This window comes from Trichechus manatus, unplaced genomic scaffold (assembly GCF_000243295.1).
Source record: "Trichechus manatus latirostris isolate Lorelei unplaced genomic scaffold, TriManLat1.0 scaffold00075, whole genome shotgun sequence".
Classification (NCBI taxonomy): Eukaryota; Metazoa; Chordata; class Mammalia; order Sirenia; family Trichechidae; genus Trichechus; species Trichechus manatus.
This window is the reverse complement of record NW_004444011.1, coordinates 388107-406954: the sequence shown is the minus strand read 5'-3', so window position 1 is coordinate 406954 and position 18848 is coordinate 388107. Positions and strand designations below refer to the sequence as shown.

At 32.9% G+C, this 18848-nt stretch overlaps 2 protein-coding genes across 13 annotated transcripts in view; one reads left to right on the top strand and one right to left on the bottom strand.

Annotated features, from left to right (window-relative positions):
- PDSS1 (decaprenyl diphosphate synthase subunit 1) overlaps positions 1-1158 on the top strand; it is a 56208-nt gene extending 55050 nt beyond the window's left edge. For both annotated transcript variants that reach the window (XM_023735018.1, XM_023735019.1), the window contains one exon: positions 693-1158. In XM_023735018.1, coding sequence (XP_023590786.1) covers positions 693-833 — 141 coding nt within the window. In that variant the 3' untranslated portion in view covers positions 834-1158. The remainder of the gene's footprint in view (positions 1-692) is intronic.
- A 134-nt stretch (positions 1159-1292) lies between these two features.
- ABI1 (abl interactor 1) overlaps positions 1293-18848 on the bottom strand; it is a 146929-nt gene continuing 129373 nt past the window's right edge. For 2 of the 11 annotated variants that reach the window (XM_012556707.2, XM_004380516.2), the window contains 4 exons: positions 13712-13888; positions 10418-10504; positions 6530-6715; positions 1293-3104 (listed from right to left, as the gene is read on the bottom strand). In XM_012556707.2, coding sequence (XP_012412161.1) covers positions 2929-3104; positions 6530-6715; positions 10418-10504; positions 13712-13888 — 626 coding nt within the window. In that variant the 3' untranslated portion in view covers positions 1293-2928. Of the gene's footprint in view, positions 3105-6529; positions 6716-10417; positions 10505-13711; positions 13889-18427; positions 18509-18848 lie in introns of all 11 variants that reach the window. The other 9 variants (XM_004380517.2, XM_023735016.1, XM_012556710.2 and 6 more) reach the window with 6 other exon arrangements.

The window sequence follows — 18848 nt, the reverse complement described above, 5'->3', positions numbered from 1 at the left end:
TCAGCCAAAGATTAGACAAGCCCATAAAACAAAATGAGACTAAATGGGCACACCAGCCCAGGGGCAAGGATGAGAAGGCAGGAGGGGACAGGAAAGCTGGTAATGGTGAACCTAAGTTCAAGAAAGGGAGAGTATTGACATGTCATGGGGTTGGCAACCAGTGTCATAAAACAATATGTATATTAATTGTTTTATGAGAAGCTAGTTTGCTCTGTAAACATTCATCTAAAGTACAATAAATAAATAAGAAATAGTATATGAGCTAGGTGAAGAAGCAAAACCTATGGGTAAAGCTGGTGCCTTTGGAAGAGGGGAAGAGAACTATATTGATTTCTGTCATAAGCCCTTTATTTTCATTTAAAAATTGTGTCTAGCTATTTTATGTATGTAGAACTTTTTAAAAACTAATACTTGAGTAAAAAATAAGAGAAACTAGATGGCTACTCAATATTAATAAGTTAGTTGTTTTGCATGCTAATAGAATAGAATTGCTTCTATCTGAGAAAAGGGCCTATAAGAAATAAGCAGAGGAGGCTGGAATCATGACTTGGAGATCGAACATTAGGAACAAAGATGGGCTCTTACCTTTACCTCTCACCCTCATCTCACAAGCTTGTTGTAATTTATTATAGCAGGAATTTAAAAGCTGCTCCAGTCAATGACATGCATTTGTTTTATTCTGTACCCTATAGAGTGATGGTGTGCAACAAACAACCTACCTCGCCCAGCGGTATTGCCATGAAGCAATAAGAGAGATTAGTAAACTTCGACCATCTCCAGAAAGAGACGCCCTCATTCAACTTTCGGAAATTGTACTCACAAGAGATAAATGACAACTCTTTCTGTTCTTTCTGGCAGCTATTTTACCAGATTGTGCCTAAAGAATTTTGTCAAATACACTGTTTGCTTCATGTGCAGATAACCAAAAATCATTTTAAAAAATCATTTCAACCATACTGGTGGGCAGTTGTTTTTTTTTTTCAATTGGCAAAGTTTTTCAGACAACTTTTTAAAGTAAATTATATTGAAGAAAGCCATAACTATGTAATTAAACTCTTTGAATCTCATTCTCATCTCAAATTCTAATCGAGGTATCTTGAAGGTTATATGTGGTATTGTTTACATTGTGAATATCCACATGGAACAAATAAACAATCAATCAATGTTAAAATTCAAATGGTTTATCTTGTTTCACCTTTACTGAAAGGTAAAGGGAGCACAGGAATGAAGGTCAGAGAATTGCGAAGTCTACATTTAAGTCCACATTAGTTAAATTTTAACAGCATCCAAAATTTATACAGGAGAATGGTTTATTACAAAAGGCTGTGTATAAAATTTAAACAGTTATATACAAATTAAGAGAACATTCCACACAAAAAATGGAAAGCAGAAGGTAGCTAGCTAATCACTAATGATACTGAAATCATGTTTAAAATTAACAGAGGTAAAATGCATATGAAGCAGTCACATTGATTTAGTAGCAATAATGGACTTTAATTTTCAGAAATAAATGTCTTCCACCATTCACTATGCTGTTAGAAGTCTGTATTGCCCAGTACGTAACTGTAATTTGAAATCCAAACAAACCGTCAATTCATAGAAACCCACACGAGTACTCTAATACCCTAAGCAATATAGAATTATACACAAGATAAAATATCCCTCTAACCGTCCCGTAAATTAAGAGGGGGCACACAAAGTGCATGTGTTGTATTTCACTTATGTCAAGAGACAATACAAATCTGTTGGTCAAGTATATCCCTGTTCACTGATTAATGACTCACCTTCTTTCCCAACTATTTTAAAATCTTTTTATATTGCTACTACCAGATAATGGGTTAAATAGTACCTAGTCAAAAATTAATTGCACTCACTTTTACAAAATTAGTATGTAAAAGATACTTATAATTTCTTTTCATTAAACCAATATACAAGAGTCCACAGTAAAACTGAAGGATTAATCTTACAATCCTTAAGAATTTTACCTATAGAATGAATGTTGTGCACATTATGACACATTTTCTTAGCTTTGAAAAAGTTGCTTTAGAAAAAGAATTCAGTAGATTGACTTGTAAATACACCATCTCTGATTTTAAATCTGCAATAATCAGTCACATTGCTGTTGAGACAGATAGAGATAAGGCTAAATTTTTTCCACAGTCAATATATTGAGAAAATAGAACCATAATTCTCCAATAAATCAGCATCTTTTATTTTTTAAAGCAAACCAATGAAGGAAAGGACAAAGACCTTTGGTTCACTTATGTATTTATCAATGAAAAAAATTCTTAATGCAAATTTACTCATTAAAAAACTTAGGTACAAATTACAGCATTACAGATCACCCTTTGTTTCACATGGAGACCTCAGAGACTCAATTCATTTCAAGAGATTTAAAGTATGAGTACCCTAGGTAAATATTACACAAATTGGAAGCATCTTGGATTTTTTAAAAGTATATTTCAATACATTAATTTGTATGCATGCTTTAAACAAGTATAGTTCAAGAATGAGAGAATCTAAACAAAAAATAATGACCAGCACCATCATTTAAATTTTCTGATTTTTAATATTAGTCTGACAGTGTTAGTAACCATGCTGCACTGAAAGATACAATGGTACAATCTGAATCATGATTTAAATATTATACCCCATTTCCCCAGAATATTCAGGCTGGTCATAAAGTTAACAATGTGTAAGTAAATACATAAGCATAATCAGTTATGGACAGCTTCTTGTATAAACTGCTGTTCAATACACAAACTGCCTCAAAGATTTATGCTTACTGGTTGACAATTAAATTATACCGTAAAACAGCACGACCTGAAAATATCAGCAAATTTTAAAACATTAAGACAATTCTGTTAACCATAACAGTCCCACAGTATGACTGGGTAATAATGAGAATCTACTTTAAAAGCAAAAAATTTAATCAGTATAGTGCATGATTGATTCAACATAGTTCCCAGGGAACAGACCAGTCACTCGATTGCAGACTCCTTCATACCAGCCATCATCATTCTTCTTTATGACATAAATGATTGCACCCTCCATAAACGATAGCTCATCATCCTTGTCTTTTGTATAATCATATATTGCAACAACTATGGAGAAAAGAGGTGAAATACTACATGAGTGCATTATATCCAAAATTTACTTGAGTTTTATGATTTAATGCCAATTACATCCATAGGTATAGCAAAACCAACCATTTTTATGAAGATTCTTAATTGTTGTATCTGCAAATGTAGGTGGGTCAGTGGCCAAACAGGTGCCTAAATCACTGGGTTGCTCTTAGGACCAAATTAGCAATTCAGTTAGACTAAATTCAACAGCTTCTACCAATCTCTTTAGAAAAGATCTCTGAATTTTGGGATTTATTAGCTGTTTCAATTCATTCGAGTAATTCAAGTACCTACTAATTGCCTACCATATGCAAAGCACCATTTTTTAAAATAACTATTGGGCAAAGCTGCATAACTATTCAATAAACCAGGCAACAACCCAAGCTCTGATTTGAAAATACTCATATACTGGGAAATAAATATCCTACTCATATTCAAGTAACATATTCATGTAATTTATGAGGATATATCCAGTTTACTTTTTTTAAGGGGGAAATAGGTGAGTAAAGTCTCATTAATCAAGATTTAGAGAACTATTTACAAGTCTTTGGTATCTGTGATTCTTTGCAAACAGTATTGTGGAAAGGGAAGATAATCTAAAAATAGTAATTTTCCAAAGTATTGGTTTATGAATTTAAGAATTATTTTACTCTGCCTTTATGCATAATGGAGCCCTGGTGGCACAGTGGTTAAGAACTCGGCTGCTAACCAAAAGGTCGGCAGTTCAAATCTACCAACCACTCCTTGGAAACTATGGGGCAGTTCTACTCTGTCCTATAGGTTTGCTATGAGTCGGAATCGACTCGATGACAATGGGCTTTTTTTATAGCATAATAATTCTGAAATTAATATATAACTTTCTAGTATATGTGAAAAAAATGGTACATGACATACGTGTTTTTTCACTGATTTACCTGTTATTCTTGGTAGCCATTTTTTTCTTAAAACACAAGAGTTTTAAAGATATTTAAAATATTCTGGAATTTACTGTCTATTAAGAAGATAGCCTCTCTTCCCAAATTATTCTGAATTAGTGATTTAAAATAAGGGAGAGCCCTGAAATACCAATCCATGGCATCATTTGCTAAGTCAGACAACCCTTTTCCCTTTTACAAAATACCATATTAAAAAACAAGGCCATTCCTCTCCATTTTAATCCTGCAACAGAATTACAGTATTGTGATTGTAAGCTCACTGGCATATCAAGTTTGCAAAAAAGCCCAAAAACATACAGAATAAATAATTATCCCAGCATTATTTTTGGCTAAATAGTCACCCAAGAGGATCAAGTAATTGCTAGAGATAAGCTATTAGTAAAGAAAGTAGTGTAATAATAATTATAAATTATCTATCAATTATTAATTTATTATTATTCTTAAGGCTTGGTAACTTAATGTCTTTGTATTTAGAGTCACAGCTGCTAGCTTTTGAGTGGTGTAGATGATTTTTATACTGATGATGACAAAGGCTAGACACCTGTAATAGTCTTTCAACAAAACAACAGTTTTATTTCCTCATGTTCTAGTTCTACTTATGCAAAGAGCTAGTGGAAGTACCGAGCCCAATTAATTATGTTTATTATATTATATTTAATTATTTAATTATATTTTCAAGGTCCCCTTTGTGAATGGAATCTACTCCCACCCAATCCCCCTTCCCCAATGCACATAATCCTTCATGTAATATCTCTTACTGCTAAGTATGAACCATTAACAATTCAGGGTCCTTTGTACTTGTGAGGACCCTAATCGAGATAAAGAGCCAAACTCTCCCTTCTTGTATGTACTATAGGGTTCTTGGAACTCTAAAAGTCTAATATTCTAATCCTATGTGTACGTGATAAATATATGTAGATAGCTACCTACCAAAATAAAAACCAAGCCTGCTGCTGTTGAGTCAATTCTGACTCACGGCGACCCCATGTGTTATAGAGTAGAACTGAGCTCCATAGGGATTTTTTGGCTGTGATCTTTACAGAGCAGACTGCCAAGCCTTTCTTCCGCAGCGTTGCTGGGTGGGTTGAAACCACCAACCTTTAGGGGTTGAGAGCAAACCATTTGTACCACCCAGGGACCTAGATAACTACCTAGTCCCTCTGAAATCTTCTTTTCCCCAACAGTGCTTTCAACTGTTCTCATGATAGATGCACTTTCTAGATACTTCAGCCTCCTGATTATTCTCCTCTGAAGGCATGCTTGTTTGCAAGATTCTGAAATGTGGTACTCAGAATTAGACATAAAACTATTCTATCATAAGTGAATGTGATCAGATTGGTTCATATTAGGCTGAAGTTAATGTTCCCTAAGAATCTGGCTTTTGGAACAACCATGTCATACTGTTGATTTATATATTCAAAGGTATATGGGAATCTAAATGTAAAGCAGAGTATTTAAGGTTTCCTGAACAATATGTACAATATTTACTGTTTAAAATATAAAAAAAGAAAACAGCAAATTTACTTTAGCTACATATTCAAAACCGGCAAGAGAGAATACCTCAGGTCTCAAGAGCTACAGCTACTTTCTTAAAGTTTGTTAACCCAATAAAGTCACTGCAAAGCAATATGTTTCAAAGGCAATCAAATGTGATCAACTAATTTATAAGTATTTTTTCAGAATTCTGTACAGATTTAAAAATAGCACAGAATTGGCTGAAAAAAGCAAATAAACTCTCTTGAAATAAGATTTTCTTCCCTGCCTACCACTTCTTAATAGATAATTTAGGATTAGTTTTGTGAAATAAAATCCTAGTAATTTATCTTCTCATGTACAAAATCACCTAACTGAAAACCTAATTGAGGCTCTTCTTCCATGATATTCATCAATATATTTTAAAATATTTAGATACAGAAGTTTCTGTTTTTATTATAAGGACTTGAAAAAGGTTTTTTAAATCTTTACTAATTATATGACTTCAGTAAGTCATTTAACTCCTTTTTTGGGGGAGTACCTTAGTTGTTTCACTTACAAAATGAAATAGACAAAACAGGCAAGTTAATCTCCAGCTGGAGCATATGTAATTAGAAAAAGCATATCCAACTTCATAACTTTAATTTAAAAAATAAGGGAAGAACCTCCCTTTTTATCAGAGAATAATACAAAGTATAGTGTATTATAGTGTTGCAGTGGCTACAACAATGGGCTCAAGCATAACAACGATTGCAAAGGATGGCGCAGGACCAGGCAGTGTTTCATTCTTTTGTACATAGGGTCTCCATGAGTCGGAACCAACTTGACGTCACCTAACAACAACAACAACAAATAGGAAATAAAGCTCAAATAAATTATCTTGGCTGTTAGCACAGTTCAAAAGGTTGAGAAAAACTGGACTAGATGGTCTCTATACTTCTAAAATTCTATCACTAGGTTACTTTCCTTCATATCAACTCAATGATTGTACCTTACCTTTCTCAATATAATTCTTGGGGGCCCAAGCAGGATCCCCATCTGCATATGGATCATTATATTGAACTACTGCAGCCTCCTCATCTTCATAATCCACTGGAGGTGGTGGTGGCGGAGGTGGAGAATCATCAAACATGGGAATGTCATCTGGTGGAGGTGGTGGTGGTGGAGTTGGACTATCAGCAACTAAAAGGATTCAGATAATTAATTTGAATCAGAAATTAGACTAAATGGAAATTCATAAGTTAACAGAATTTAAGAAAGCTCTAACTCATATACAGCATGCACTATAATAAAACATGCAATGATTAGAAATAAAAGCTTGGTGTGTTAAAGCTTATGCCTAGTAGGATTTAAGAATAATTTTGCAACAATAAAATGAGCTAAAAATAAAGGCATCAGGAAGTACTACAAACTAATGCAGGAAGTTAGGAGACAACGTCTCTTTTCATAAAGACGATAGGAGTAATTTCCCTATTCCAAGACTCACATCAGGACTCTGATGACATTGAGATTATTTGGATCATTCAGATTAGCTGTCTAAAATAAACCTTATGTCACATTTGTCATTTGGACTACAGTAATATATAATATAACATTAATGGTTTGATACCTTTCATTGTGCTCATTCATGTCCCTGATTTTTGCTTTAGTTAGGAAAACTAGAAATAAGTCTTAGTGGGTGGATTTTTGTTTATGTTTGCTTTAATGGAGAGAAAAGGTCTGCTCCTGTGTGTAGGTTTTCTATTATTTTTAAAAATTAAATAATTTCCAACTAGTAGATAATCTCATTAAATATCTTCTAAAATGTTTACAATTAATTTTTTAATGTAGAAATCAAGCTAAGATTTTACATTATTGCTAGTAAAACATCGGCATGGGATGAGGGGAAGACGAGATTGTAAGGATCCAATTTTGTAAGAATACACCCACAATTAAGATTAAAAAAATAAGAGTGTTGAAGGAAGATTTAATATAAAAAAAATAATTTGTATCATGCAAAACAATAAAAATGATTCATACCTCAAATTCTAGATGGTTGCAGTATGTGTGTATATGTGCTTCAAATAACGAATGGAGTGAACAGTAAAGGGGAAAACGTAAATCTAGAACTGTGTTCAGTGAATTATCAAGATAAACCAAACCAGCTGCCTTTGAGTGAATTCCGACTCACGGCGTCCCATATGTTTCACAGAAGAACTGTGCTCCATAGGGTTTTCAATGGCTGGTTTTTCGGAAGTATTACCAGGTAATAAATGCACTCAATATTAAGGAATTCAAAGCTGGAACACAACTAATGCTTAATTTAAATTTCTGATCCACAAATATCTTTAAAAGACATAGGAAAATGATTTGATACAAACTGACACAGCAATTCTGTAATAGATGCAAGGGAGACATTCATATTACAGACATACTAACTCACATGCCAATTTCAATGCCTATTTACGTGAGCAAAAAAAAGCAAGCATAATCTATTTGTAATACAGGTTTTTAAAGTTTACCGCACCCTACTTGGAATATATGCTGAGAATATAAGCAAGGGAACCAGATTTAAAATATTTGTGGATAATCGCCCTTCAATTCTGTGATTTCTATTTTATCCTCTTGGGGGATATGAAAAAGGCTATCTAAAGACAAATCCTGTGTGGCGATGATTACTCCAATAGCTATCAAACAGGTCTACAATTTATTTTCCACCAAATGCCTGGATCCGTTTTATCCTTGCCCATACCTCCTCCACAAAACTTTCTAGTATTATTAAGAGGAAAGGCAAATGGGTATGACCCTATCCTGACAACAACTAGCCATAGGTAATATCCATAATGGCTTAATGTGTAAATTATATATGCTTGTCTGAATCCTTAAACTGCATTTACTCTTGATTTATACATAACTTATTAATTTGTTCCAACTGTCTTTATGTCCAATTGTTGACTCTACATTGGCTTATCTTCAAATTATGTTCACAGCAGCAGGAGTTTAGTCAATGTAATTCTCTGTACATAATACTTTGTCTAGCAGCAAGTGTAATTAGATAGTTCAACAATGCTTTCTGATGTTAATCATAAACAGATGTAAGCACAATGCTGACTTTTTTAGCGGCTCATTCCTTCAAATTGAAACATACTGATTAATAGGTTAACTGCTACATGCATTCATAATCACTAACTGTCATAAGAAACCAGATATTTAAGATATGAAAGAACATATAAAATGTGTACGTTTATATTACTTTTAAAGTAGTTGATATATAGTTTATCACCTACCCTCCTAATACGCCTTTAAAGAAAACAGACACCAAATAGTGACGGGAAATCTGCAGCACAAGAATAACTGACCAACTCAAGTTCATGTGGTTGGTAAAAATAAACTAAAATAGTAAGGGTCTCTTTAGCAGAGACCATGTATGCCTAGAATAATGTACATTAATACTAGATTTCGATTAAAAGAGTTGCCAAAAAGCTAGTAAATGAGCTTCGGACCCACAAGATTGATGTTTCATTATGGCTATTTTAAAATACTTACAAAAAAATTCACAGGCTTAGCTTTTAAACTCTTACAGCATTAAGAACTGGCAATTTATCCTTATTCACTTATTTTAAGAGAAGATTCATTTGTTTTTAAATGCTTAAACATAGAGTTTTCAAGCAGATTTTAATAATAAGGTTGGTTTATACTCAATAATTTCAACATTTTGCAACTATTGTTTTAATAAAAAGTCTATTAAGTCATACATTTCTTGAAGATAGGGACTTTGTCTTAAACTATTTTTTTTCTTTCCAGAGCCTTGCACATAACACCAATCAACAAATATTCGACTAGGGGAAGGGAGGGAATGGGGAGAATAGAATAACATAACAGGGTCAGCAAAAGCTGAAGAAAAGAATTTCCCACAATATAGTCTCCTGAAAGATGGGCTGGTTAAGTGGATTATAAACATTTGTTCAAATCATTCTGTGATTTATTTTCATAGTGATGGTCTCAAATGAAGTAAGACTACCTTACCATCTTAATCTCAACAACTATTCTGGCATAATTCAGTCATGGTGGTATTTGTCATTTTGCCTCATAACATCCACTACAATCATGTAGTTTCTGGCACCTTAAAGTAATCAAACAGTAAGATAAGCTAATTTATCCTGATTAAACCCATATACTCAAAATAATTTCCAAAAATCGTTAAGCCTGACCTTCATACAGAGAAGACCTAACAAAGTCTACAGATTCGCTTATTCAGAAATAATCTTCATGGGCCTGCATGTCAGCAAAACATGAAGAGGGCCCTAAAATGATGATCATTCACCCTTAAATGTATAGCATGGATATAATTTACTTATTCTTGCAGACTCATTCTTATTCTAATAAGAAGCCTTTATATAGTTTCAAAATCATTTATGTATAAAAATCTGAGGCTTTCTCTAAAACTCTTTGTAATTAAAGGGGAAACAAAACACCTGTCCCAGTAGCATAATAAATTTAATCTCACAGTATAACTAATCTATCTTAATAAATTTGTTGGAAACAAACTACAAGGTATTTTCTAACTAATTTCCCTAATAACTATAAGAAACTAGTAGTTTCTATATAATTTGAATTTTTGTGTTTGATTACGCATTCCTAAAGAATCTGCAAAGAACAGATCTCATGTTCTAAGTCATTTAAATACATAAGAAAGTTGCAGTCTGAAATTTACATAGGTCAGTAATCATGCACACAAGAGAAAGAACTGAAGACCGTGCTCTTCAGTTTCAGTAACATGTTTGCACCTATTTTCAAAATAAGATTAGCTTCTCAATAAAGGTAAGGAAACTGATGACTCATCAGCCATGCATGCTATAAGGAGACAGCCTCTACTCTTTGATGGCTCAGTTTTTCCAAACTTACTGTTTTCCTGCACCCTGGCCACGAAGCCTGTGAGAGGTATCTGTGGAGTCAACTGAGGCATAGGGGGAGGGGGTGGAGCAATAGAAACTGGCAGCAACAACATGGTATGAGGGAAGTAAAACAGATAAAGGAAAGAAAAGGAAACAAACAAAAAGCAGAAGTCAGTTACAGGGACCACAAACATAAGTATGCAAAGAACAGTTTGCAAATGAAACAAAACAAAACAAAAAGCTGCAGAACCTTCTTCAAGTTCATTTCTCATAAGCAAACCTAAGGCTGATTTATGCTTAGCCAATTGGTTAATTTTATAAATGAACAAATACACTTAGTTTAATCCTACTGTTATATTGTTTGAGGGAGTTTTAGTTTTACAGTCACATTCACTTTCATGCCAAAAAGTGTAATTTTCAAATTCTAAGTTAAGACTTCTAAAAATTAGATAACAATACCTATAGAGGTTTCAATGATATTGTGTCTTTACCATATCTCTATATCCTAACAGGTTTGTCCAGCTTTAAAGTAATGTTGTGAATAAACCCAAATAAACAAATATATTATGAAATAGCTGTTTCTATAAATAAATACATTAATCATAGGTTTCCTTTTAAAACAGTTTATTATGTATCTAGATTTACACACAGCTTCCCAGGTAATGAGCCTTGTTTGTAAAACAAGGTTATTATTATATTTTAAATTGACTATTTTATTTTTAAAGACATCACTCCTAAATTTACTAGGAAATAAGAGTGTTCAATATACCACATTAATTGTTCACTGAGTTTCATGTGGCCTTTTATCACTGTTAACAAAAAGGGCACCTGGTCACCAGTAAGTTAAAATATGCAAGTATTTGCACTGAAGTAATTTCTAAAGAGTCATTGGGTAGCCTGAAACCTATTCCAACTTCTTTCTGGAGAAGATGCAATTTACAGGAAATTGACATCAAATGCTCACTGTTGGCACAGCAAACATATTAAAAATTGTAACAAACTAGAAGGCATATTCATATATTTACCACTTTGTTTCATTTTAACAAGACAGTAATTTTTAAAGATTGTTCAGAAGAAGTCAGTAAGACTGGCTAGTTAGTTTATTGATAGTCACCAAGTAGTGACATTCAATTGACAGAGAAAAAATTTATTGGTTCCTAAGGAGCATTTAATCAAAAGGATGTTTCAATTAATCCAATGTACAAGATTTGGTAATCATAAAAATTTGAGAGGCTCAGTGTGCAAAGAAGCAATAACTTAACAGCAAACAATATTATGTACATTAATATTCATATTATGGCTAAAAATAACATTCAATTCACTATGAAACTGGTCTTCATTCATTCTGGCACTCTGTATATAGAAGGCTCTTAGATAAATAAAAGGTTAGAGGTTTTAATTAAAAAAAAAAATTCCTACAAACCTAACAGAATTTTTTGGAAATAACCCTAAGTCACTAGCCATGCTGGTTAGTACACAAAGAAAAAGAAAAGCTATGCTGTGAAGATACTAATCATTACTATCACATTTAGACAGAGGGAAAATATGCACATCAAAACACTAACAACATTTTTTTACGTACTAGTACTACAACACCAACAGTAACTCAGATTAAAGGATAATTAATTTGACAAAACATAATAAGATATTTCAAATTTGAGGCCAAATTTGCTTTACAACATCCAAAGAATTTAGACATTGAGTAAAGAAACTGTCTTGTTTGAGAATAAACAAACCACCAAGAATTACTAGAAGTACACAAACATATATTAGGTTAAATGTCACTAAAAATTCTATTTACAAAGTAAATTAAATATCTAAGTGGGAAAAAGAAAAACCATGAACAGATAAAGAAAGGGTCCAAAAATACATCAGAATATGAAAAAAAAATTAAACTTCCTAAAAACAGTGAGGCTAATAATCAGATAATTGGTGGAATACTCAGATAGTGTCTACCTTTCATTACCAAAAGGAGATCAGGAAAAATGTCAAGTAAAATTCTAACTGGTAAAGTCTGATACTTCATAGTAGCTTGGATGAAAATTTTAGTCTGGAAAAGGGTTGTTCAACTTTTCAGATTATCTTGTGAATTTTCACATTTCTGCTGAAGTTGTTTTCAATTCTTAAAAAAAAATTTCTGTAACACAACTGATCTTTAACTCTAAAGTTCAAATGAAAAATCAGTAACTTTCCCCCCTACTTTTGCTTTAAAATATGATGCATGTTCAGAACATGCCTTATAAATAAAAAGAACTTAAACCAACTTCCTATGTAAATATGGAGAATTCTGTGACTATTCAGCATTTTTAAGTAAACTAATATGAAAACCCTGGTGGTACAGTGGTTAAGAGTTTGGATGCTAACCAAAAGGTCAGCAGTTTGAATCTAACAGGTGCTCCTTGGAAACCCTATGGGGCAGTTCTACTCTGTCCTATACGGTCGCTATGAGTCGGAATCAAGTTGACAGCAATGGGTTTTTAATATGAAAATAAGTGCAGCTCTAGAAAGGAGCTACAAAAGCTATGTGGGAAAGTGTGTTTCAGTTTATGCCCAGTGATCACCACTGTAAGCCAATAACAAATACTGGACAATAGGCTCATTTCAGATTTCATTTCTTTTTTTGGATTAAGCATTTTAGTATGGAAATTGAAATTAACGACTACCCTAAGCAATTCAAATTTCCTGACATTATATGCTAAAACTAATCTTTTAATCTTATCAGCTTTTAAACACTGATTGCAGTTAGTGCTGAGATGTGCAGTTTAAGTGAACAGAAGAGAAATCAAAAGAAAATCCCACTGTTAGAATTATTCAGATAGATAAAGCAGGCATCAAGAATCTACTTTAATGGTTTTAAACTCATTTAACTATAGGTCATCAACCTTATAAGTGATAGCCAACAATTTCGTTGTATTATTTTAAAGAAACATTTTCACAATGCTTATTGCTTATGTCTTTAATTTTACGATTATTGATCTGAAACACACCAATAAAAATTTAGCTTAATTTATTTCAGTCATTTTTTTTGTTCTCTAGTTCTATTAACAGTTAATACCAAGTTAAAGTAAAGTATCACTTAAATTTTAGTAGATTAAATATACTTTACAAATCTGAATTTTGGGAGAGAAAGGGATACGTATTTATTATTAAAATGGTATAAAATTCAAGGACTAACTTTCTAAAGCAAAAACATGAAAAAGTATGGTTTCAATTGTTGTCTATCACGGGCAAGATTAACGGTTTTGAACAATTTCCTTCAAAAGAAGCTCCACTGTTGTCGTACGCCTGCAAAGCACAAGCTTACTTGAATTTTGAGAATAAAGTAGGCCTCCATTAATATGAGGCTGAGCAGAGAATTGAGCAGTCACAGAGGGAGTTCGTCTGTATCCACCAGAAGATGTTGAAGAAGTGGTAGAGTTGTGCCGAGAAATCTGTCTGGTCATTGTGCCATACTGGGAACCAGGAGCTGAGCCCGTGGCTGCTGAAAAGCATTAGTCAAAGGCAACCAACAAAGAGACTTGAGCATCGTAAATCACCTCAGATCGAAGAACAAGAAAGGGGGACTCTCAGTAAAAAAATTTTTTTTTTTTAAAGCCCGCAGCACACAATAAAGAGAAAAGTAAAGAAAAAAATCAAATAGCTCTATCTCTGAAGTTAAAAACAGAAAGAAAAACAGTTACTGTGGAAGCTACAAAATAAGTAACATTCTTAAACCTTTTAAATATGCATAAACTCATGTTATTTTGCTAATATTACATATGAAATTTTTCTGAGTCATTTGAAAATATGTAAGCTTTTACAAGTAGTCCCTGACCTACCACGGGGTTCTGTTCTGACGACTCGGTTCTGATGCAAGTAGAATACCTCTTCTTTTTTTTTTTTTTTAAAATTTTCATTATTATTGCCTTTTATTATCAGTAAATCTTTATAAATTCTATCTTTATTTGTCTTTGGGGGTTGGAAACATTACATATAAACTTACAAATATAATTTAACATTGTATGTAGTATATATTACTAACGATAAGATGTACAAAAAAAAAAAAAAGACGGTCCTAAATTCATCGTTAACTCCAAATCGTAAGTTGGGGACTACCTGTATATGTAAAACTATGCCTTTCCAACAAAATAAGTACCAAAAGATAGCCTGAGGGGGACAGTGTCGGTATTAATGATATCTGGTTTACATATTTCTTTCTTTCCACTGTAAAAAATCTTCAGAAGTATAAGAATCTATCTAGCCAAATCCAGGTTAAATTATAAAATTTAAGCTGTTAATAAGTATATTTCTCACATCTATTACTATTTTTATTTGAATTTTTAATAGTATTATCAGTTATCATGATCAATACATATTACAGTAGAATCATTTCAAAAAAATTTCTAGTTTCAAAGCACTTGGATGTAATGTCATAGTTGTTGTGTATCCGCAAATTTTTAAAATGAACATATTTTTCCAATTTTTTTTTTTTTTGTAACTGACAAAACTGGGGAAATTTTTAGAGTGTGTAAAATATAGACATTTTAAGGCAACTTGTTTTAGAAAACCCATTATCCTTCTCCATACTTGAAGGACTTCTTTTCCATATTACACACACAACAATCTGTTTTTTTTTAAATTATCACTCTCATACATCTAACAACATCAAAATTGAGCAAACAATGCTTAAGCAAACAGTGCTTAAAATTTTTCTCAATGTCATCTTTATCAACATTTCAGAAGTTTAACGTTTAAAAGGTTAATAGAGTTAAAGCCTCTAAAGTTAACTATATTAATCAAAGTTTACTTCTCAATTATTATTATCTTCTTTGCCCTCCCAAAGATATCAAACCATGACACAGAAAGTAAAATCAGAGTATCCTAGATTATCCTTAATTTAGTTGTCTAACCTCTCCCAGAGGTCACACAAATTATTTGATAAAACTGTACAGCAGAGGTTGTTCATTAATAAGCACTGCTAATATTTAACATTTTGGAGCTCCCAAGCCATAGTCAGTCACTAATTATTTGAATCATCCACATGCTCATTTCCTAAATAGAAAAAGATTTTTAAAAGAATAGTCTAATCAAAACCCTTCATGAATGAGTAATTTTGGACAACTGTGTTTTCCAGACAGCTAAGAAGCCAGCTTTTAACCACACTGAATAGAAATCTCTGTAAAATGCTTTTTCTATTTCTTGGAATTGTATAAAAATACATATATGTAATCTAAGTTATTTTTCTTGGTGATTCCAAATCGAAAATCAATTGTTTACCAGTTTTAAACTATGTCTACTTTAAATTTTATTTTAATGTTTTATTATGGGAATAAATCATAATACCAAAGGATATATGAAATATATATAAATAATTTAAAGGAAAATACCAGCTCAAGAAACAGAATATTACCAATATTACTGAAGCTTCCTATATGCCTTCCTGTATATCTCAAACCCTGAAAAGTATGTCTTAAACATTCTCTTTCTTTTCTATATAGCTTTACCACAGATATATATATATAACCCTAAACAATTCACAGAGAGTTTTGCAAATTTGGAACTTTATAATGGAAAGATTTTGTACGTATTTTGGTGACTTGCTCTTTTCCCTTGATATTAAGACTCATCCATGTTGATTAACATATCAACAGATCATGCATTTTTATTGCTTTATTTGTATATGAATATACCACAATTTATCCATCTATTGTTATTAGACACCTGGGTTACATCCATATTTTTATCATTATCAATACTACTATTATGAACATTCCTAAACATGGTTCCTGAATTTCTCTAGGACAGTAGTTCTCAAACTTCAGTGTTAATCAGAATTTCATGTAGAGGGCTTATAATAATAAGTTGGGCTCCACTTCCAGGGTTGCTGATTTAGTAGGTCTGGATTGGGACTTGAGAACTGACATTTCTAACTAGTTCCCAGATGATGGTGATGCTGTCGGTCTAGGGACTGCACTCTGAAAGCCACTGTTCTAGAGCAATGGCTTTGAAACTTTTTGGTCTTAGGACCCACTCTTAAAAACTAGAGAACCCCAAAAAGCTTTTGTTGATGTGAGTTATACTGATCAATAATTACCATATTAGAAATTAAAACTGATATATCTTTAAAACATATGAATACACAAGCACACATTCCATTAGCCATTAGAGGAATATCTATCACACACCATGTAGCCTCTGGAAAATTCCACTGTATACTCATGACAGAATGAGAATGAAAAAGGCATTTAATGTCTTAGTATTATTATTACGATATACTTGTGAACTCACAGACTACGTGAAAGGATCGTGGCAACCCCCAGAGGTCCACTGGCCATATTTTGAGAACCAGTGCTCTAGGATAAATATCTAGAAATGAAACCGATAAGCCTACAATACGTACATATTCAACTTGACTAAATAATGAAAAATTACTTTCCAAAGTGAGTGTATCAACTAATAAACTCCCACCAGCAGTATACTTTCCTATCATTGCATATCCTTACCAACATTTAATACTAGTGGATTTTTACATTTTGACCTATCTGGTAGGTATGAAATAGTATCTCATTGTGGTTTTAAGGTTCATTTTCCTGATTATGAGTTAGGCTGAGGGCATTTTTTTCCACATGGACTTTCTACCAATAATTTCTATTATTAAGGTCTTTTCTAAAATATATTTTCCCCCTTTTCCTTTGTGTATATATGCACATGTTGTTTTGAAAAGATGTTGCTGTATAGCTTGATTTCACCTAAGCTTGAAACTCAGCTCTCATTATTTGAAACACCTCATTATTTACCTCTACCCAGATTACTATTACTGTGTATTTCTAGGCTGAAAGGTTTTTATATTGAGTCTGTATTTGGAATTTCTCATACATTCAATCCAGTCACCCCCAATTTGGGAATATAGGCAGTCCCCGGATTACAAACAAGTTCCGTTCCTAAATCTGTCTTTAAGTTGAATTTGCACATATATAGGAACAGTTACGTATGGTACGTATCTAATGTCAGTCAGTCAAATGTTTGTCTTAGTATATAGTATATAGTGTACCTTTCTACGCATAAAAAAAATTAAAGAAACACTTCCAGATACACTAAAGCATCTTTAACATAGTAATACCCAAACCAAACCCAATGCCCTCGAGTCGATTCCAACTTACAGCGCAGGACGTAGTAAAACTGTCCTATAGGGTTTCCAAGGCTGTAAATCTTTATGGAAAGAGACTGTCACATCTTTCTCCTGCGGAACGGCTGGTGAGTTCAAACCACTGACCTTCTGGTTAGCAACTGAGCACTTTAACCACTGTACCACCAGGGCTCCCTGACACATGAGGGCATGTTGCAAAGTACTGCCTGTTTGTTATTACAAACCACTGTATGTACCTTGACTCTTTAATATAACAGGCTTTTCAGGGGTTGGTTCATAACTCTGGGTTGTACGTAATTAGGATGTCCATAACCTGGGGACTGCCTGAATTTAAATGCATTTTATTCAGAAAACTGTTTCATGGTATCCTCAGATGTCATCAAAATTGGGCTGTATCAGAGTTTTTCATACTGTGATCCATGGGAAAGCCTCAGAGCACCAAACACCATGTATTATTTCCCTTTCCATTTTTCTTCCTCCTGTCCCCATTTTCACCCCTATTTCTTGACTGTAATATATACCAGGGAGTTCCAAATCAAGTTCCACTTGAAAACAACAACAAAAAATAAGATTACTTTGCTAATTAAAAAAAAAATTTTGAACAATCACTGCTATAATTTTCCTAGAAAAATCTAAACAAACCAAAAAAACACATTAAGTTGGTAACAAATCAAACCTGGAAACAGTTCACATTATAAAGAAAGTTGTATTTGTTTGCTTTGTAACTTCAGAGGCCTTTCACCAGAAGAAATTAGTATAGATTAAATACTTTAACCTTTGTATTATCACCTACAACTTACTAACTATAAAAGCTAACAGTCTATTAGACACAGAGGAGTTTATTATGAATTATGCAAAGTAAGTTAAATCACTCCAATGGTTATGCAATCTCACCTATCACAGTGTTCACTGGGAGAAGTGGTGGAAGTGGTGGTGCTGGTGGAGCTCCAGAAGGAGGAGGGACAGAAATGTTTACTAATAAAATAGTTTATAATTCAGGTCAGAGTGCAAGAAAGAGAACTAAATGCTCTGAAACAGTAGGAAAGTACAATGTATGCAAAAGAAAAGAAAAAGAAAAAGAGACAAGCATATGTAAATCATGTTCAAATGAGTAACAATTTTACTAGGTAAAAAGGCCATTGAGCTTATACCACCATATAAACTATGTCTTCTCTTTATGAGTGCTTTTTCTCCTTTTTCAACAATATCCTGCAGAAGCTGAGGATTTTTTCTCTAACAGTCTTGATTTTCATACTTACTTCTAAAATTTTTATTTTTTTAATACTGCCAGAGGTCTCCACTTCATTTACTGAAA